This window comes from Thalassophryne amazonica, chromosome 1 (genome assembly GCF_902500255.1).
Source record: "Thalassophryne amazonica chromosome 1, fThaAma1.1, whole genome shotgun sequence".
Taxonomy (NCBI): Eukaryota; Metazoa; Chordata; class Actinopteri; order Batrachoidiformes; family Batrachoididae; genus Thalassophryne; species Thalassophryne amazonica.
The window spans coordinates 58990140-59012646 of record NC_047103.1 but is presented as its reverse complement, the minus strand read 5'-3'; the positions used below and the strand labels follow the sequence as shown (position 1 = coordinate 59012646).

Sequence of the window (22507 nt, the reverse complement as noted above, 5' to 3'; positions counted from 1 at the left end):
TGTCTAAATACAAACAGGATATATGTTTATTTCCACTTTGACCTCACATGCAAAATATTTATCTTACAGCTTCTTGTGTTACATGGATATGATATACTTGTGGATAAAAAATTAAAAACATATAACACGCTTGTAGAAGTCAAATATTGATGTGAAAATCTTTCACGTGTTACACTACACATAAATAGTGTGGGTGGGAAAATCCATGCTATTACCTTTTCCATTTATAGACGTGAATAAAAATAAGAATTTAAACCCAAATCAACAATATTGAGTTGTTGGAGGTGAATGTTTGGATCATGTAGAGATAGATCAGTAATGGACCAATGCAAATATGTGGTTTTATGAAGTACTAATAATAATGAATTCTAATCCATGAAACCCCCTTTCACATCACTGGCTTCTGTATCAGCCTAAAGGGACTCAACTTGTTACTCTCCACTGTGCATGTTTTCTCTTTTAGTTCATAAATCAGTGTTGGAAAATGCTCCATTTTGCAGTCATTTTGTTATTTGTTATATCTTGTTGGCTGTACCACCAGGCTGCATAACTTTCCTCGAGACCTTATAAATTATTCTAATAAAATGCACAAGACAAGAGCTGTGTTGTTTTGTTTCACCACTAGATGGCAGTAAGTTATAAGGATATGAACATTCACATATTTAGTCAACAGTCATGCTGTCTGACAAAAGGAATGTGGTTCACATTTGGACATAGATCTTGTGGTTCAGAATTAAATTTGGGGTCGAGAAGATACATTTGATGTCATGTTCATACTTTTTAAAATGAAAAGGTTTGCATTCAGTTTCTCATGCATGCACATACATGAAAATACAGCAACAAGAGTAAAACAGAAGCAATCAGAAAACGGCTTTGTTTAAAGAATACGGTTTATTATGCCAAACGTCATCAAAACGGTAGTTACAGAAATTACACACGCATGATACTGTCATTCGGAGTCTTGTGTGCGGTGGCATGCCATGATAAGAGGAGAGCAAATAAAGTCGATTTTTGTTTTTACCTTTTCTCGAAACATGGTGGAAATAAACATCATTGGATTGGGAATAAAGAACAATACACAGCTGTGGCTTGACTCATTACACTTTGCTGATGTCTAAAATATGGTTATTTGGCGATAAAGCAGTTCAATCACGTAACGAGTTCTGCATGATCAAAGTCTGAAGCTTCTGTTGACTGTGAATGTCTGCATTTGTGATTTTACATGGCAGTGCATGACAGAGAAAATTATACACAAGCGTAAGAAAAGCCATGAACCATTTTGGAAATGAGATAAACTGATGAGTCATCAACAAGACACATGAGAAGAGAGAAGAGAGAGGGACTGAAACAGATACCAGTAAGACTACATCAGACCTCCACCCAAACAAACTTTAAAAACAAAAACAGTTAAGTAGGAGTTTGGTATTTGTGCACTGCCTTTTTCTTTGCAAACCAGTTTGTATAATCAATCCAGGACTAGAAAACACCATGGGACAGCGAGCCGGGGAGAGAGATGAGGTATTTGAAAAAAAAAAAAAAAAAATCCAAAAAACTTGCTAAGATTGATTTTGTCTTTGGTCTCAATGTGATGATGCCAACAAAGTGTAAATAAGAACTCCAGATGAGCATGATTGTTATTTTATGCATTTTCAGTGTGAAACTGAACAAACGTCATATTGCACCTTTTACATGTCAACAGTTCATCTAAAACCGCTCTACAATCATTGGTGGAGAAGTTGATTTTGCCTTGTGACACAATGTGACCGAAAGCTTTGAGTTGAAGTGTGACTGATGATGGGAACAATATTCACATTTAGGTAAAAAGTAGAGAAAAAAAGGCCACTCATAAAAAAGAAGAGGAAATTAACACTTTTTCAGTGTTATACTGCTGTACTAAAAATGTGCACCATGGATTACCTGAATCTGCAGATGTTTTGGACTTGGTTAAAAAATAAAATAAAATACACGAATGCACCAAATAAAAGGGGTCATATTGTGTCAAACCTTTCACACTTTTTTAGAAGTCGATTTTTTGTGGTAGTTATTGAGACAATGTCTGTTAATTTACTGCAACAACACCGCTACAGACAGTTCTTTTCCTGCTGGCTCTTCTTATTGAGATTAATTTCATAATCACATTGAAGCCCTGTGAATTGTAATCAACCAGGTGATTTGAGATTATTTCCCTTTTGAATAGCAGGAAAAATCTGTGCAAGACCAGGGCCCCATTTATCAATTAACCATATATGGTAACAAAACATCAGTTTGTTGCTTTTGTTCCTCACTAAAATAACTGAACAAGAAAGTGAAGAAAAGAACTTTTGTGAAACTGAGATCAAGGTGTGTGTGGTCGCAGCAAGTGGAAACACGAGGTGGTGGCATTGAATTCACATTTAATTTTCAACCACACCATTTGTAACGTCCATTCACTCATGGTGTCCTGTTGCTTAATTTAGATATTGTAATTGCAATTATGAACATAACTTTAATAAGCTCACCATAGGAACCAACAAAAAACTTTCCAGTTAAAAGAATAAGTGGATAATTATTTATTGTTACAGTTGTGACAGAATCCTTTGTGCCCCTATGAAGTCACCATGCTGCCGTCTTTATTAAGATTGAATCTCTCCTAATGAAATTTGAGCAGCAAAAATAATGTGGGCCCATTGTTAATATAAAATTTTAGGAGGAAAACTATTTGATTAATGTGTTGTAGATAGTTGCAGGTGGACAATGATGTGCTTGTTGCTAAAGTCAAAAGCTGTTGTTTACTACTCAGAGGTGTTCTGGAGGTTGAGACACTCTTGAGGCACCAGCTTTATTTTTAAATCAACATAATTATGTTTTGTGTAATTATTAATTAAAGGAAATAAAGAACATATGTGGATGAGGCACCAGTGCTTTCTAATTGTACCCTGTTCTACCACCAGATGTTGTGTGTACTCATGGTCAGAGCTGTGTGTATATTTGCACACATTTAATATAAATACATATAAAATAATCATTTCGTAGCTAATGACACTTTTGCTCTCAGAACTTGGCTGATGAAACCATTCTTTCATCACTCCCAGAATTACAGAGAAAATATCTACAACTACAGGTCTCGTGCTCGCTGTGAAGTGGAGAACGCATTTGGAATCTTGTCTCAATTATAATTACTTATAATATTTATAGTGTAATGGAATAGTAAAACAGTTGCATTTTCATTCCTTCTTATGAGTTAGATAATGTATCTGGAAAATTATGTTTATTATAGATGTAACATCTCATCATAATTGAAGTTCAGATGGCGTGTGCACAATGACACGCAGTGACACACAGTGTTTTCAAATAGGCTGAACAATGTTCACGACTAGTTCACGCGAATGGCACAAAGTTAATGCATGCCAGAAATTTTGAACATTTCAAATTTTTTTGGGCGCACTGGCACACAGCCACGAACAGTTTATAACGTGCTTACTCATCGGCACACCACACTGTGTGCCAAGTTAGTAAGTTACACACTTTGGGTCTGATTTACTTAAGGTTCGCACATGTTTTTACATGTACCTGCATGCTGAGTTACTAACTGTGCAACACACTAGTCTGTCAAGTACACAAAATAGTGCATTGTGTCCATTTAGTGCATTTTCTTTCATTCATATGCAACCTCAGGTGTGTCCAACTGAGTGCGCAAATAGGGGACCTTGGAAATTGATGATGTTTGCGCATGAAACATGATTTATCTAGGTGTAAATGAAGTTTAGTGGTATCAGATAGCATTTATTGTGTGCTTTTGAAAGTTTAGCATTAACTTATTGCACTTGGCAGACTTAGTGTATGTTCCAGACTGCTCTTACAGCACAAAATTAAAACAACAAAAATCAGTCGTTGTAAATGTTGGGCATATTTAAGGAGTCTGTGATTTACTTTGTGCTGTTTTCCTTCAGAATAAATGTCTCCATGTGTAACAGGGGGACCACAGACAGATTCGCATAGTGTGGGACATCACGGTTGTGCTCACAGGATGCACATCACATGGATACGCCCATGTGCTGCTACTACAACAAACATTTAAAAAAAATTCTACTATTGCAGACCTTTAACTAATGTTCCATCCATGGAATCCTAGCCAACTCGTGAATAATTATGCTACTTTCTGCCAGTGGAATGCAGAGAACTGTTGCCTGTGTGCATTCCACTGGCATATCACAGCATAATTATTCACTAGTTGGCTAAAACTCCATGGCTGAAACAATAATTAACCCATTTTGCCCCACTGGCAACAATTGTTGCCGAAGTGTATCACTGTCATTTTCTATTCACAACAAAAAAATCTCAAAGGTACTAATGCAACTTTTTCCATATATATATATCTGAGTTAAATACCTGAAATAAGAGTTTTTTTGTTTTTTTTTGTTTGTTTTTTATTGCCAGTGCATGAACAAGTTATGTGGCAAAGGTCATGCTTGAGGAAGCACAAGGTGCGTACCTGCAGTGGTTGATTTAATTTTATTTTGCACTTACAGCTGTCAACACATGCCAAGTCCCTATTTACATACTGCTTTCTATGTCATGTTACCACTTGCTATTAATTGTATATCTACACTTAATAAATCACCTGAAAAACTGTCTCCATCGCAACACACAAAACTTTGGATTCCCCACCAAATTTAGTACTCCTCGGATGTGATCTTAGTAAATCAGGACCTTTTTTTTTACAAATGTTCACACTCATGGTTTACGCACAAACGTGTGTATCAATGGTTGATAAATGAGGACCCAGGTTTTGTGGTGGTCCTCTGGTATAGTCATTTTTTTTTCTGTCTCATGATAACAATCCATCTGCAGTGCACCAGACCACACCTTATTTTTAGACCAAGATGCCCACGGGCACACAAATGAGCACAATACTACTTACAATTTAAAGGCTGAAAAAGTGCATAATATGACCCCATTAACATCCCTGTAGGATAATTGATTGTTATGGTAGCAACATACAATCCAGAATACAAAATCAATAAAAATCCCAAACTAAAATCCAACTAGACTCTCGCATTATCTGACCAACACCAGCTGCGATGAGGAGCCTCAGATTAACCAGTAATAACCAAACATTTGCATTTGTAACACCACTACACTACTCAAACCCTGCACACACACAACACACACACACACACACATACTTTCACAAGCCCCCGTCTTGTAATGTTGCATTAGTACCACGTTAGGTGAAGAAGAAAAAGTGCAAATTGTAGTTGGAATCAAAATGTTGTAGCGGAAAAGAAAAAACCCTCCAAACTAAAAAAAAACAGGATGTATAGCAAGAAAAAAAAAATAGAAATGAGAGCACAGCCATCACCTATTAATGAAAAACAAAAGAAAAAATATATATATATACAGTGAGGAAAATAAGTATTTTAACACCCTGCGATTTTGCAAGTACTCCCACTTAGAAATCATGGAGGGGTTTGAAATTTTCATCTTAGGTGCATGTCCACTGTGAGAGACATAATCTAAAAAAAAAAAAAAAATCCAGAAATCACAGTGTATGATTTTTTAATAATTTATTTGTATGTTACTGCTGCAAATAAGTATTTGAACACCTGCCAACCAGCAAGAATTCTGGCTCACACAGACCTGTTAATTTTTCTTTAAGAAGCCCTCTTATTCTGCACTCTTTACCTGTATTAATTGCACCTGTTTGAACTTATTACCTGTATAAAAGACACCTGTTCAGACACTCAATCAATCACACTCCAACCTGTCCACCATAGCCATGACCAAAGAGCTGTCTAACGACACCAGGGACAAAACTGTAGACCTGCACAAGGCTGGGATGGACTACAGGACAACAGGAAAGCAGCTTGGTAGAAGACAACAACTGTTACAATTATTTATTAGAAAGTGGAAGAAACACAAGATGACTGTCAATCTCCCTCGGTCTGGGATTCCATGCAAGATCTCACTTTGTGCGGTAAGGATGATTCTGAGAAAGCTCAGAACTACACAGGAGGACCTGGTCAATGATCTGAAGAGAGCTGGGACCACAGTCACAAAGATTACATTAGTAACACATGATGCTGTCATGGTTTAAAATCCTGCAGGGCAGCAAAGTCCCCCTGCTCAAGCCAGCACATCTCCAGGCCCGTTTTAAGTTCACCAGTTCATCTGGATGATCCAGAGGAGGCATGGGAGAAGGTCATGTGTAGATGAGACCAGAACAGAGCTTTTTGGAATCAACACCACTTACCATGTTTAGAGGATGAGAACAACCCCAAGAAAACCATCCCAACCGTGAAGCATGGGGGGTGGAAACATCATATTCTGGAGGTGCTCTTCTGCAAAGGTGACAGGGCGACTGCACCGTATTGAAGGGAGGATGGATGGGGTCATGTATTGCGATATTTTGGCAAACAACCTCCTTCCCTCAGTAAGAGCATTGAAGATGGGTCATGGCTGGGTCTTCCAGCATGACAATGACCCCAAACACACAGCCAGGGCAACTAAGGAGGGGCTCTGTAAGAAGCATTTCAAGGTCCTGGAGTGGCCTGGCCAGTCTCCAGACCTGAACTCAATAGAAAATCTTTGGAGGGAACTGAAACTCCAAACCTGAATGAATTGGAGAAGACCTGTATGGAGGAGTGGAACAAAATCCCTGCTGCAGTGTGTGAAAACCTGGTGAAAAACTACAGGAAACGTTTGACCTCTGTAATTGCAAACAAAGGCTACTGTACCAAATATTAACATTGATTTTCACAGGTGTTCAAATACTTATTTGCAGCAGTAACATACAAATAAATTATTTAAAAAAATCATACATTGTGATTTCCGGATTTTTTTTTAGATTATGTCTCTCACAGTGGACATGCACCTAAGATGAAAATTTCACACCCCTCCATGATTTCTAAGTGGGAGAACTTGCAAAATGGCAGGGTGTTCAAATACTTATTTTCCTCACTGTATATAGAAAGAAAAAAAAAACCCCACTGAGGCTTTTTTTTAAAAATCTCTCACAAACGTCACAGACTGGGTGTTCAGAGCTGCTATCGATCGCAGTGACTGGGGTTTGGTTTGTATCACACGGTGGCGCTTGACCTCACGGGCTGTGGAAAAGTCAATTAAATTCTGGTGTAGAACCAAAAAACATAAGCAAATGTGTCAATCTCTGAAAACAGACTGAAAGAAAAAAGAAGAGAAACCTGCTGGATAATACAAAAGGCTATACTGTTGAAACCCACTGACGATACCGTGGAAATCTGTGTTCACACACACTTTCTGAAAATATAGATTGTGTAATTCATGCCTCAGATGCACCGGTGTCAGTCACGGCAGTCGGGCTTTACAATCCCTCTGGAGCAACATGATCGCAGCCTTCCTCACCGGTGCCGGCTGAGGCTATGATGTCACTGCTGCTCCCCAGTAGGTCTGAGCAATGGGGTTGTCTGGGGGGTCAGTTTTCAGAGGACTCTCGCGGCACACTTCCTCTCATCATTGGCTGCTGTACCTAGTCACCGTTCTCCAGGTGTGGTCTCAAACGCACTTGTACGTGTCATTGTGCACATGTCAGCTGATGAGAACCGGCAGATCCTAGAGATAAGAATTCCCCATATAGCAGGCACGAGGTGGGAGCAAGGTGGGCGTGAAGGGGACGGCGGGGATGCGGGCGCCCCCTTCCTCCCTCAGCACTGCTCCGACTCGATGAAGCCATCCTTCTCCTGGCCCACAGGCTCCACCTCCGCATAAGCCGGGTGACCTGAACCCCGGCGGAACTTCATGGCTGGCCACCTGCTGGGACGTCTCTGCAGGACATGTGTGGAGAATGAGTTCAGGAAAAAGTCTGGAGGTCACAATGTCAGCAAAGGGTAAAAGGCTACGGCTGAGAGGGGGATCTAACAGTGCTCTCCTGGATGAGTGTGGATGTGTTTAGTAAAAATGACATGCACCAAAACAGTCACATAAACGTTTTTTTGATAACCATGAATCAATCAATGTTGAGTCTAGTTTAGTCAGCCAATGAGACGGGTTTAGGAGGTACAACCCCAGTTCCAATGAAGTTGGGACATTGTGTAAAATGTGAATAAAAACAGAATACAATGATCTGCACATCCTCTTCAACCTATATTCAACTGAATACTCCACAAAAACAAGATATTTAATGTTCAAACTGATAAACTTTATTGTTTTTTGTGCAAATATTTGCTCATTTTGTAATGGATGCCTGCGACACATTTCAAAAAATCTGGGACAGTGGTATGTTTACCACTGTGTTACATCACCTTTCCTTCTAACAACACTCAATAAGTGTTTGGGAACTGAGGACACTAATTGTTGAAGCCATGGAATTCTTTCCCATTCTTGCTTGATGTATGACTTTGCGCTTCATAATGCGCCACACATTTTCAATGGGCAACAGGTCTGGACTGCAGGCAGGCCAGTCTAGTACCTGCACTCTTTTACTACAAAGCCACGCTGTTGTAACGTGCAGAATGTGGCTTGGCATTGTCTTGCTGAAATAAGCAGGGACGTCCCTGAAAAATTTGTTGCTTGGATGGCAGCATATGTTGCTCCAAAACCTGGATGTACCTTTCAGCATTGATGGTGCCATCACAGATGTGTAAGTTGCCCATGTCATGGGCACTAACACACCCCCATACCATCACAGATGCTGGCTTTTGAACTTTGTGCTGTTAACAATCTGGATGGTCTTTTTCCTCTTTTGTCCGGAGGACATGACATCCATGATTTCCAAAAATAATTTGAAATATGGACTCATCAGACCACAGCAAACTTTTCCACTTTGTGTCTGTCCATTTCAAATGAGCTCGGGCCCAGCGAAGGCAGCGGCATTTCTGGATGTTGTTGATGTATGGCTTTCGCTTTGCATGGTAGAGTTTTAACTTGCACTTGTAGATGTAGCAAGAAACTGTGTTAACTGACAATGATTTTCTGAAGTGTTCCTGAGCCCACACATTAAGATCCTTTGCACAATGATGTCAGTTTTTAATGCAGTGCCACCTGAGGGATCGAAGGTCACGGGCATTTAATGCTAGTTTTCGGCCTTGCCGCTTACATGTAGAAAGTTCTCCAGATTCCCTGAATTTTCTGATTATATTATGGACTGTAGATGATGGAATGCCTAAATTCCTTGCAAATGAACGTTGAGAAACATTGTTCTTAAACTGTTGGACAATTTTTTCATGAAGTTGTTCACAAAGTGGTGATCCTCACCCCATCTTTGCTTGTGAATGGCTGAGCCTTTTGGGGATCCTCCTTTTATCGTCAATCATGACACTGACAATTCGTGTCCTCAGTTCTCAAACGCTTATTGAGTGTCACAGTGGTAAACATACCACTGTCCCAGCTTTTTTGAAACGTGTTGCAGGCATCCATTTCAAAAAGAGCAAATATTTGCACCAAAACAATAAAGTTTATCAGTTTGAACATTAAATATCTTGTCTTTGTGGTGTATTCAGTTGACTATAGGTTGAAGAGGATTTGCAAATCATTGTATTCTGTTTATTTACATTTCACACAACGTCCCAACTTCAGTGGAACTGGGGTTGTAAAACCAACCCCAGGGAATTACTCAGTCAGGCATGGAGCAAGTCGGCGGGCCCAGCCTGGCACATGGTCCTGTGTGTCCATGTGTGCTCACAAAATATCCAATTTGGACCAAATTTGGTGAAATGATTGAAAGTCAGCCAAGTGATTTTATTTTTTTATTTGTAAGTGTGTGTGTTAGGGTGCGTGAGTGTAAGTGCGTGTGTTTTTGTGGGCGGTGTGGGGGAGTGATTTCTTTATGAGAAAAACTTAAACATCAAAATTCACAAAGTCAAACCTTATAAAGTCCCCAAACCTTATATTTACATAGGAGATATTAACCTAGACATTAACATTAATGTCTCTAATTAACACTACAGTGTTAACTAGTGTCCCGGAACACTTTAATTAACATTAGAGTGTTCCGGGCATGTCCCATTGGGAGAAGGCCCCAGGGAAGACCCAGGACACGCTGGTGGGACTACGTCTCTCAGCTGGCTTGGGAACGCCTCGGGGTTCCCCCGGAGGACCTGGGGGAGGTGTGCGCGTGGATCGAGAGGTATGGGTGGCTTTGCTTGAGCTGCTGCCCCGCGACCCGACTCTGGATAAAGCGGAAGAAAATGGATGGATGGATATTAACTGTAGAACAGTCATTTTGAGGAACTGCTGAAAGACACACCCATGGTCACTATTAAACATTAACATGAAGTCACATATTATTATTTCTGTTGGACATATGACCTTTGACATTGGGTAACCTTTGAAAGGTCATAACGTTTTACTCAAACAGTTTGGAATTACTATGGATTCAACAAGGTAGAAGGGGTTAGTGGGGTCGATGTGTGAAATGCTGTGGGTTTTATGGTTAAAGCACCAAATTTTGCAAAGACATTGTTTGATATATATATATATATATATATATATATATATATATATATATATATATATATATATATATATATATATATATATATACACACACACACACACACACACAGTAGTGTTCAGAATAATAGTACTGCTATGTGACTAAAAAGATTAATCCAGGTTAGATTTCTTATTGTTACATGGGAAACAAGGTACCAGTAGATTGAGTAGATTCTCACAAATTCAACAAGACCAAGCATTCATGATATGCACACTCTTAAGGCTATGAAATTGGGCTATTAGTAAAAAAAGTAGAAAAGGGGGTGTTCACAATAATAGTAACATCTGCTGTAGACGCTACAAACTCAAAACTATTATGTTCAAACTGCTTTTTTAGCAATCCTGTGAATCACTAAACTAGTATTTAGTTGTATAACCACAGTTTTTCATGATTTCTTCACATCTGGGAGGCATTAATTTTGTTGGTTGGGAACCAAGATTTTGCTCGTTTACTAGTGTGCTTGGGGTCATTGTCTTGTTGATACACCCATTTCAAGGGCATGTCCTCTTCAGCATAAGGCAACATGACCTCTTCAAGTATTCTGACATATCCAAAATGATCTATGATATCTGGTATGTGATATATAGGCCCAACACCATAGTAGGAGAAACATGCCCATATCATAATGCTTGCACCACCATGCTTCACTGTCTTCACTGTGAACTGTGGCTTGAATTCAGAGTTTGGGGGTCGTCTCACAAACTGTCTGCGGCCCTTGGACCCAAAAAGAACAACTTTACTCTCGTCGGTCCACAAAATATTCCTCCATTTCTCTTTAGGCCAGTTGATGTGTTCTTTGGCAAATTGTAACCTCTTCTGCACGTCTTTTATTTAACAGAGGGACTTTGCGGAGGATTCCTGCAAATAAATTTGCTTCACACAGGCGTCTTCTAACTGTCACAGCACTTACAGGTAACTCCAGACTGTCTTTGATCATCCTGGAGCTGATCAATGGGTGAGCCTTTACCATTCTGGTTATTCTTCTATCCAGTTTGATGGTTGTTTTCCATTTTCTTCCACGTATCTCTGGGTTTTGTTTTTTTTGTCCATTTTAAAGCATTGGAGATTGGTGTAGATGAACAGCCTATAATTTTTTCCCCTCTCCAATCAACTTTTGGATCAAACTACGCTGTTCTTCTGAACAATGTCTTGAACGTCTCATTTTCCTCAGGCTTTCAAAGAGAAAAACATGTTCAACAGGTGCTGGCTTCATCCTTACATAGGGGACACATGATTCACGCCTGTTTCTTCCACAAAATTGACAAACTCACTGACTGAATGCCACACTGCTATTACTGTGAACACCCCCTTTTCTACTTTTTTTTTTTACTAATAACCCAATTTCATAGCCTTCAGAGTGTGCATATCATGAATGCTTGGTCTTGTTGGATTTGTGAGAATCTACTGAATCTATTGGTACCTTGTTTCCCATGTAACAATAAGAAATACGAGGGCTGTCAATAAAGTTACGGTCCTTTTTATTTTTTTCAAAAACTATATGGATTTCATTCATATGTTTTTACGTCAGACATGCTTGAACCCTCGTGCGCATGCGTGAGTTTTTCCACGCCTGTCGGTGACGTCATTCGCCTGTGAGCACTCCTTGTGGGAGGAGTCGTCCAGCCCCTCGTCGGAATTCCTTTGTCTGAGAAGTTGCTGAGAGACTGGCGCGTTGTTTGATCAAAATTTTTTCTAAACCTGTGAGACACATCGAAGTGGACACGGTTCGAAAAATTAAGCTGGTTTTCAGTGAAAATTTTAACGGCTGATGAGAGATTTTGAGGTGATTCTGTCGCTTTAAGGACTTTTCACGGTGCGAGACGTCGCTCAGCGCTCTCAGCCGCCGTCGTCAGCCTGTTCAAGCTGAAAACCTCCACATTTCAGGTTCTATTGATCCAGGACGTCGTGAGAGAACAGAGAAGTTTCAGAAGAAGTCGGTTTCAGCATTTTATCTGGATATTCCACTGTTAAAGGAGATTTTTTTAATGAAAGACGTGTGGACGGGTCCGCGCGTCGGGACGCAGCCACCGCGACGCTCCGCCACAGGAAAAACACCTCTGTTGAAAGCCTTAAGGACAAGTTGGAACATGTCCTGCCTGTTAAACAATTTCTCATATACTCACTCCACTGAAAGCCATCAAAAGCCGCCTGGATTTTACAAATGGTTATCAACACGGAGGTGTTTTTCCTGTGCCGCCGCACCGCGTCGGCTGCGTCCCGACGCGCGGATCCGTCCACACGTCTTTCATTAAAAAAATGTCCTTTAACAGTGGAATATCCGGATAAAATGCTGAAACCGACTTCTTCTGAAACTTATCTGTTCTCTCACGACGTCCTGGATCAATAGAGCCTGAAATGTGGAGGTTTTCAGCTTGAACAGGCTGACGACGCCGCCTGAGAGCGCAGCGCGACGTCTCGCACCGTGAAAAGTCCTTAAAGCGACAGAATCACCTCAAAATCTCTCATCAGCTGTTAAAATTTTCACTGAAAACCAGCTTAATTTTTCGAACCGTGTCCACTTCGATGTGTCTCACAGGTTTAGAAAAAATTTTGATCAAACAACGCGCCAGTCTCTCAGCAACTTCTCAGACAAAGGAATTCCGACAAGGGGCTGGACGACTCCTCCCACAAGGAGTGCTCACAGGCGAATGACGTCACCGACAGGCGTGGAAAAACTCACGCATGCGCACGAGGGTTCAAGCATGTCTGACGTAAAAACATATGAATGAAATCCATATAGTTTTTGAAAAAATAAAAAGGACCGTTACTTTATTGACAGCCCTCGTATACTCAAAACCTGGATTAATCTTTTAGTCACATAGCACTACTATTATTCTGAACACTACTGTGTATATATATATATATATATATATATATATATATATATATATATATATATATATATATATATATATATATATATATATACATATATATATATATATATATATACATATATATATATATATAAAAAATTTTTGTTAGATATGCCATACTCAATTTTTCCTCTGCAGACAATAAATAGCAAAATCCAAGACAGCTACCATTTCATTCCAGAATATGTTTAAAATGCTCTGGTCTTATTACTATATGTCATAAACACACAAATTAAGTGTTTGTGATTGGTTACTTTTCTGGTTTCACTCCTTCCTCTCCCATCAGAATTAAAAGTTTTTCCAGTGCGCACGCCGATTACATTTCGATCATGGATCAAACACAGGAACATTTGGCAGAAAAGTCCACAAATATGTATAACTTTACAACATGGAGTTGAAAACATACTTAAATGACCTGCAATTCATGGAGGGAAACTGCATGCACTGTAACGTTGGTTTGGAGGTTGATGATTGTATAAAGAAGTGGAGTTCTCACATCGCACGTGGACTTAAAAAAAAGAGTGACTCGACCAAATGTAATCTTTTTCATGCACATAATGCCCGGCGCTTATTTAAGGCAGGAGTTTATTTTTTATAAACAAAGTTTTGACCCTTCCATTAAATGAGGCAGACTCCTATTCAAGGTCAGGCATTTAATCAAAGAAATATGGTACATTGATTAAAAAAAAAAAAAAAAAAAAAAATTCAAGAAAAATTGAGCTAATCATGATGTCTATTTATTGTATATCCATCCATGTCTGTGCAAAATTTGGTGCTTTTACCAGAAAATACCCAATCGTAGTGATATTTTACACATATGTGCGCCATGTGTGTTCATCCTGGATAAACAATTGATCAAACCTCAAAGCCACACAAAATTGTACATTAGAGTATCACTGAATCACAAATAATTGATTTGCATGAATCTGTGTCATCTGTAACAGATTCTCAGAGTGCTCCTACCAGTTAAGAAATGTGTTTTGTTTCTATTTATGCCTCCTGGTAGCTCACAGTCTGTGCAGGTGAGAAACTGATGTGTGAAGATCACCATTACCCAGGAGTGTGATCGAGCATGCGGTTTGATGATATAAAGAGTCAGACTTGTATCTTTTATCATATGATGTTTGCAAAAACAAGTGTAGCATAACGATAGACACTGTATCACAACTGTGGCACTTCTGCAAGACCTCCAGGTGATGTTACAGCATGTACGACAATGCTACAGGCACCAGATGCAAGGGATAACCAAAGTATGTGACAGGGTTTTCTATATATCAGCAATATGATTATCAAATATTAATGTCAGTATGTTGTGACACGAAAAAAAAAAAGAAAAAATTTCTGAACTTCAAAATTCAGCCACAGGCAACAACAACCACAGCACAATGAAGGACTATCCCAGTTTACCATGGACACCCTCTCAGTCCCTCTGAGGTTTTCTGAGGTAAAGATGTTTCAAACCGTTAGCTTCGGGAATGCAATCCATGAGCCCGAAGTCAATTTTAACCTAATCTGTACCACTTAAGGTACCTTAAACACTACTTACTGTTGTGTGGGCCGCTGAAGAGGAGGTACTGCTGGCCCACCACCACCAGAGGGCACCCTGCCTGGAGTGCGGGCTCCAGGCACCAGAGGGCGCTGCCGCCTCACAGGAGCAGCCGGGGTGACAGCTGACACTCATCACCTGTGACAGCTGTCACCACTCATCTGATCTGCATCGGTATATCAGCAAGACGTCATCTCCACCTCTTTGCCGAGATATCGTTCTACCTGAAAGGTAATATCCTCAGCCTGACTGCTTGATAGAAAGCCCTTTTTGTGATTTTTGTGAGTGATAACAGACTTTTTCTCCAACGAGAGGTGGAGGTAGCTTCCCTGCCGTGCAGATTGCTGGGTGCAGACGCACCCACGTTTAATTGTGTTTAATTGTTGTATTGAGCCTGCCCACACGACACCTTGTAATTTGACCTTTGATCTATTGTGTAATCTGTTGTGTTTGTTGTGCACATTCGCAACAGTAAAGTGTTGTTATTTGACCTATTCCATTGTCCGTTCATTTGCGCCCCCTGTTGTGGGTCCGTGTACTTACACTTTCCCAACAGGATATCTCGGCCAACGTCATGGATCCCGAGGGGCGTCAACCGGCTGTTGAACGGGCAATGGAAGAACAGGGCGCACAGGCGCCCGCAGGAGGAATGATCGGTGAGTTGCAGCGGATCCTCACCGTTTTCACGGCTCGGTTGGATTTAATGACCGAGCAGAACGTCCTCCTTAACCGCAGGGTGGATGCTCTCGCCGCGCAGGTGGAGGCGCGCCCTCAGGGCGCTGCTGCGGCTCTCCCTCCTGTCAACCCTGTGCGTAACAGTGACGTTCCACTGGTCGTTCAACGACCCCTCCCACCTTCCCCTGAAGCATACATAAGCCCTCCAGAACCGTACGGAGGTTGTGTGGAGACGTGCGCGGACTTCCTTATGCAGTGTTCGCTCGTCTTCGCACAACGTCCTGTCATGTACGCGACTGATTCTAGCAAGATAGCTTATGTAATTAATCTGCTTCGCGGCAAGGCACGCGCTTGGGCTACAGCGCTTTGGGAGCAAAATTCACGGCTCCTTCTGACATATGATGGGTTTGTGAGGGAGTTCAGAACAGTGTTCGATCACCCAAAGGGGCGCCGGAGCGCAGCTGCTTATGCAGTCGACTTCCGCATCGCGGCTGCGAGGTCCGGCTGGAATAACACTGCCCTCCGCGCCGCCTTCGTAAACGGACTGTCGTTGGTCCTAAAGGAGCTCCTGGTGGCTAAGGACGAACCGCGGGATTTAGACGGGCTTATTGATCTCGTTATACGATTAGACAATCGGTTAGAGGAACGCCGTCGGGAGCGAGGCGAAGGACGTGACCGGATACGCGCCGCCCCTCTCCCTTCCGGGTTCGAAAAGGGGCCGCCCTCCCCACGCTCCACAGCCGCAGCGCTTTGTGGGGCAACAGCTCCCCCTGTTGACGTTGTTAGGGAGACGCACAGGGCCAAAATGGGAAGGCTGATCCGTGGAGAGTGTTTTCTCTGCAGCTCAACAGAGCACACACAGAGAGACTGCCCCAAACGGCCAAAACGTCAACACTCGCCCTTAGAGACTGGGCTAAGGGGGGGTCAAGACATTCAAGTGAGACACACACAAATTGCCACACGACTCCCAGTCACAATCCTGAGCGGGGATTTAACCCTTCAAGCCCGAGCACTGGTGGACACGGTGTCAGAAGGGAATCTGCTAGACAGCAGATGGGCAAAGGAGGTAGGGCTCCCTCTGGTGGCGCTTCCTACGCCATTGCAGGTGCGGGCACTAGATGGCACCCTCCTCCCTTTACTCACACACAAGACACCACCAGTAACTCTGGTGGTGTCTGGAAACCACCGGGAGGAGATTGAGTTTTTTGTAACTCCTGCCACCTCCCGCGTGATTTTGGGCATCCCATGGATGTTAAAGCACAATCCCCGGATCGATTGGCCATCTGGGGTGGTGGTTCAGTGGAGCGAAACCTGCCATCGGGTGTGTTTAGGATCCTCGGTTCCTCCCGGTTCCCAGGCTAAGGAGGAGGTCAAAGTCCCGCCCAATCTGACGGCAGTGCCGGTTGAGTACCACGATCTTGCTGACGTCTTCAGCAAGGATCTGGCACTCACCCTTCCCCCGCACCGTCCGTACGATTGTGCCATTGATTTGGTTCCAGGCGCTGAGTTCCCGTCCAGCAGGCTGTACAACCTCTCACGACCTGAGCGCGAATCAATGGAGACCTACATCCGGGACTCATTAGCTGCCGGGCTGATCCGGAACTCCACCTCCCCAATGGGGGCAGGTTTCTTTTTTGTGGGCAAGAAAGATGGCGGACTTCGTCCATGTATTGATTACAGGGGGCTGAATGAGATTACGGTTCGCAACCGATACCCGTTGCCATTATTAGATTCCGTGTTCACCCCCCTGCATGGAGCCAAAATCTTTACTAAACTGGATCTTAGAAATGCGTATCACCTGGTTCGGATCCGGAAGGGAGACGAATGGAAGACGGCATTCAACACCCCATTAGGTCACTTTGAGTACCTGGTCATGCCGTTCGGCCTCACAAACGCCCCCGCGACGTTCCAAGCATTAGTTAATGATGTCTTGCGGGATTTCCTGCACCGATTCGTCTTCGTATATCTAGACGATATACTCATCTTTTCTCCGGATCCTGAGACTCATGTCCGGCATGTACGTCAGGTCCTGCAGCGGTTGTTGGAGAACCGGCTGTTTGTGAAGGGCGAGAAGTGTGAGTTCCACCGCACCTCTTTGTCCTTCCTGGGGTTTATCATCTCCCCCAACTCCGTCGCTCCTGATCCGGCCAAGGTTGCGGCGGTGAGAGACTGGCCCCAACCCACTAGCCATAGGAAGCTGCAACAGTTCCTCGGCTTTGCTAATTTCTACAGGAGGTTCATTAAGGGCTACAGTCAGGTAGTTAGCCCCCTGACAGCCCTGACCTCACCAAAAGTTCCCTTCACCTGGTCGGATCGTTGCGATGCCGCGTTCAAGGAGTTGAAACGGCGCTTCTCGTCTGCACCCGTTCTGGTGCAGCCCGATCCTAGTCGCCAGTTAGTGGTTGAAGTGGACGCCTCGGACTCAGGGATAGGAGCTGTGCTTTCCCAGAGCGGGAAGACCGATAAGGTCCTTCACCCGTGTGCCTATTTTTCCCGCAGGTTGACCCCGGCCGAACGGAACTATGACGTCGGCAATCGAGAACTCCTTGCGGTGAAAGAAGCTCTTGAAGAGTGGAGACATCTGTTGGAGGGAACGTCCGTGCCATTCACGGTTTTCACTGACCACCGGAACCTGGAGTATATCAGGACCGCCAAGCGGCTGAATCCCAGGCAAGCCCGCTGGTCACTGTTCTTCGGCCGTTTTGACTTCCGGATCACCTACCGTCCCGGGACCAAGAACCAGAGATCGGATGCCTTGTCCCGGGTACATGAAGATGAAGTCAAAACGGAGTTGTCGGATCCACCGGAACCCATCATCCCGGAGTCCACTATCGTGGCCACCCTCACCTGGGACGTAGAGAGAACCGTCCGGGAGGCCCTGGCACGAAGCCCGGACCCCGGAACTGGGCCGAAGAACAGACTTTACGTCCCACCAGAAGCCAGGGCTGCAGTCCTGGACTTCTGTCACAGCTCTAAGCTCTCCTGTCATCCAGGGGTGCGAAGAACCATGGCAGTTGTCCGGCAGCGCTTCTGGTGGGCGTCCCTAGAGGCCGACGTCCGGGATTATATCCAGGCCTGCACCACCTGCGCCAGGGGCAAGGCTGACCATCGTAGGGCTTCGGGTCTGCTCCAGCCGCTGCCCGTGCCCCATCGCCCCTGGTCCCACATCGGCCTGGATTTTGTCACGGGTCTCCCGCCGTCCCAGGGCAACACCACCATCTTCTCGACAGTGGACCGATTCTCCAAGGCGGCCCACTTCGTGGCCCTCCCGAAGCTCCCGACGGCCCAGGAGACAGCGGACCTCCTGGTTCACCACATCGTCCGGCTGCATGGGATCCCAACAGACATTGTCTCAGATCGCGGCCCCCAGTTCTCCTCGCACGTCTGGAGGAGCTTCTGCCGGGAACTGGGAGCCACGGTGAGTCTCTCATCCGGGTACCATCCCCAGACCAACGGGCAAGCAGAACGGGCCAATCAGGAGATGGAGCAGGCCCTGCGTTGCGTGACAGCCGCGCACCCGGCGGCCTGGAGTACCCATCTGGCCTGGATCGAGTATGCCCATAACAGCCAGGTGTCGTCAGCCACCGGCCTCTCCCCTTTCGAGGTATGTCTGGGGTACCAACCGCCTTTGTTTCCAGTGGTTGAGGGAGAGGTCGGTGTGCCCTCGGTCCAGGCCCACCTACGGAAGTGCCGTCGGGTGTGGCGTGCCGCCCGTTCTGCCTTGCTGAGGGCCCGGATGAGGTCAAAGGCCCATGCAGACCGTCGGCGGACCCCGGCCCCTGCGTATCGGCCAGGGCAGGAGGTGTGGTTGTCGACAAAGGACATCCCCCTCAAAGTGGACTCCCCCAAGTTACAGGACCGTTACATCGGTCCCTTCAAAATCCAGAAGGTCATCAGTCCAGCCGCAGTGAGGCTTCAGCTGCCGGCCTCACTGCGGATCCATCCTGTATTTCACGTGTCCCGAATCAAACCACATCACACCTCACCCCTCTGTACTCCGGGTCCGGCACTGCCTCCTGCCCGGATCATCGATGGCGAGCCGGCTTGGACTGTGCGCCGGCTTTTGGATGTCCGTAGGATGGGCCGGGGCTTCCAGTATTTGGTGGACTGGGAGGGGTACGGACCTGAAGAACGCTCCTGGGTGAAGAGGAGCTTCATTCTGGACCCGGCCCTCCTGGCCGATTTCTACCGCCGCCACCCGGACAAGCCTGGTTGGGCGCCAGGAGGCGCCCGTTGAGGGGGGGGTCCTGTTGTGTGGGCCGCTGAAGAGGAGGTACTGCTGGCCCACCACCACCAGAGGGCACCCTGCCTGGAGTGCGGGCTCCAGGCACCAGAGGGCGCTGCCGCCTCACAGGAGCAGCTGGGGTGACAGCTGACACTCATCACCTGTGACAGCTGTCACCACTCATCTGATCTGCATCGGTATATCAGCAAGACGTCATCTCCACCTCTTTGCCGAGATATCGTTCTACCTGAAAGGTAATATCCTCAGCCTGACTGCTTGATAGAAAGCCCTTTTTGTGATTTTTGTGAGTGATAACAGACTTTTTCTCCAACGAGAGGTGGAAGTAGCTTCCCTGCCGTGCAGATTGCTGGGTGCAGACGCACCCACGTTTAATTGTGTTTTTGTTCCTCGCCAGCAGTACCAGGTCCGACACGCGGAGGCAGTGGCCACCTGGGAGTTCGGGACTTGGCGGCTCCAGTATTCCCGGGGTCTGGTGGCGGAGGAAATCGTGTGGTTCCGGTTCTGCTTTGGACAGGCGTCTCCTATCTTCGAGCCTGCCCACACGACACCTTGTAATTTGACCTTTGATCTATTGTGTAATCTGTTGTGTTTGTTGTGCACGTTCGCAACAGTAAAGTGTTGTTATTTGACCTATTCCATTGTCCGTTCATTTGCGCCCCCTGTTGTGGGTCCGTGTACTTACACTTTCCCAACACTTACAATATACCTATACAAATGTATGGTGGCCGTTCCAGATTGGTAGCTATAGCCAAGTATGGGTCGATGAAGGATTACACAGGGGTCAAAATAAAAAAAATGTCCAATCATACTGAAAATTATGCCACATTATTTGTCTGACACAAAGACTCTAAAAATGTGAGAGCAACCTGCTTGGCTTATGGACTAATGCATTTCTCTTAAGATGAGAAGCGTGCATACTGAATGATGTTATTAAGTCAATCATCCAACAAAAAGACTTAATATATTTTTCCCACCTCAAGAAGGAAGAATGTCATGAATTTAATAAAACTGAAAATGCACTTTTTTAATGTCTTTTTGTTCTGTTTATATGATTACTTAAAAATGGAAATTGTCCAGTTTTACCATGCACTTCCTAGCACACTGACTCGTGACTGACCTCAAGCAGGAAGAGGCTAGCTGCAGATGTGGGGTGATGGTAGACGTAGACCGTAACCAACACTCCAACGACCATGATGAGCATCACCAGGAGGATGCCCAGGATCAGACCGGTGTGCAGAGGATGTGTGCTGGTCGTCCTCTCTGCAGTGCTGTCTGCTGGCATTGCTTAAAAAAAAAAAAAACGGTAAAAGCTTTTAATGAATACATAATTCAGTGTTAGTGTCTTCAATCGTACATGATGAAAAAAAAAATAAATAAAAGCTGATATTTTTGAAACTTTTTTTTTTCTGCTTGCACTGTCCTCATAGTCACCAGCAGGGGGCACTCATTTCTCAGTAACACTCACTTTTCTTTCATACTATTAATTTATAGTTCAAAGTGACGATGGACCTGTTTGGGAATTGATTTCTGCTAAATATCACCACACTGAAAACAAAAAATTAAAAGCAGCTGCTCTGTGAAAGTATTTAAGATGATGCTCATCTGCAGGAGAGTTGATGAAGAGTTTGTTGAAGAGAATAAACAGATTGGGATTGAGAAATCCTTCCTTTGCTTGCTTTGATCTAAACTAAGATGAGCAGCATGTGGTCCTGACAGGAAGAGGGAGTGGATGTCTGAGCCCTGTTATAGCTGCCGCCTTCACGCTTGGGGATGATGTCGTATAATAGCTACATAACACCTCTGGCCTTCAGGGGGACTCCAGAACATCACTCATCTTTCAACCCGGCAGGTAAGAGCATCGTCTGACCTTCCGCTAATCTGTTTTCATCCTGAACGCTGGAAAGGAGAAATTTCACCGCTGTTTGACAGCAATCAGCACAAGCTGAATAATTCACAACCTAGAAAAGAAGAAAATATAAAAGGACAGCATGCCAAAGGACAAGCGAGGATCACTGAGATAATGAAGTGATTATGAAACAACTGGCGAGGATTCTGGCCTCACAGAGCTTGTCTACAGATTTACAGCAGCACGAGCTCAGATCTGTTCACAGGGCTTCACATTTCTCGTTCTGCACCCCCCGGTACACTCTCCCCGGGCTCATCCCTGACTTTAATTAGCAGCTGCAGCCGCTGCACAGCCATTGCCCAGGCGGCATCTCTCCTGGCTCCCTGCCTCATTGATTTTTAGCCCAGAGAACAACTGGCTGGTTCACAGCAGTAATCAAACGTGCCCCGTACATACAGGCGGTCACCACGAATGGGAGGCCATCGAGTGCATGCAGAAAAATAGAAATTATAAGTACAGTAAAAATGAAATACAGTAGAAGAAATTTAATCACATTTGGATTTTAATTTTAAATGGAATATTGTTATGCCAAACCTCGAGAGAAATACAATCAGTTCCTGGTGTCTAAGTGTTCAAATCAATTAGTAACAGATAGGATGAAACAGTTTTGTGATCTTCCAAAATCAGAAGGGTTTAACCATCCATTTGTGGAGGGATCTGGACTGAATTAATCATCTGAAGTTGATGGGCAGAAAAACCTTCAGTTTCAGCTTTCGTGATAATCAAAATAAAGCTTGGCACAAGCAGAGAGATGGACAGCAGTCTCAGATTTCTGATGCCAGGCTGTTTCCAAATTATCGTGTGCATT

General features: G+C 44.0%; 1 protein-coding gene across 1 annotated transcript in view; it reads right to left on the bottom strand.

Moving 5' to 3' along the window:
• Nucleotides 1–6894: 6894 nt before the first annotated feature.
• The window catches only part of LOC117510706 (plexin domain-containing protein 2-like), a 435424-nt gene continuing 419811 nt past the window's right edge, over nt 6895–22507 (bottom strand). Inside the window, 2 exon segments of the mRNA XM_034170533.1 lie at nt 6895–7781; nt 20911–21077. Of these exon segments, the coding sequence (XP_034026424.1) occupies nt 7662–7781; nt 20911–21077 (287 nt within the window). The 3' untranslated portion in view covers nt 6895–7661.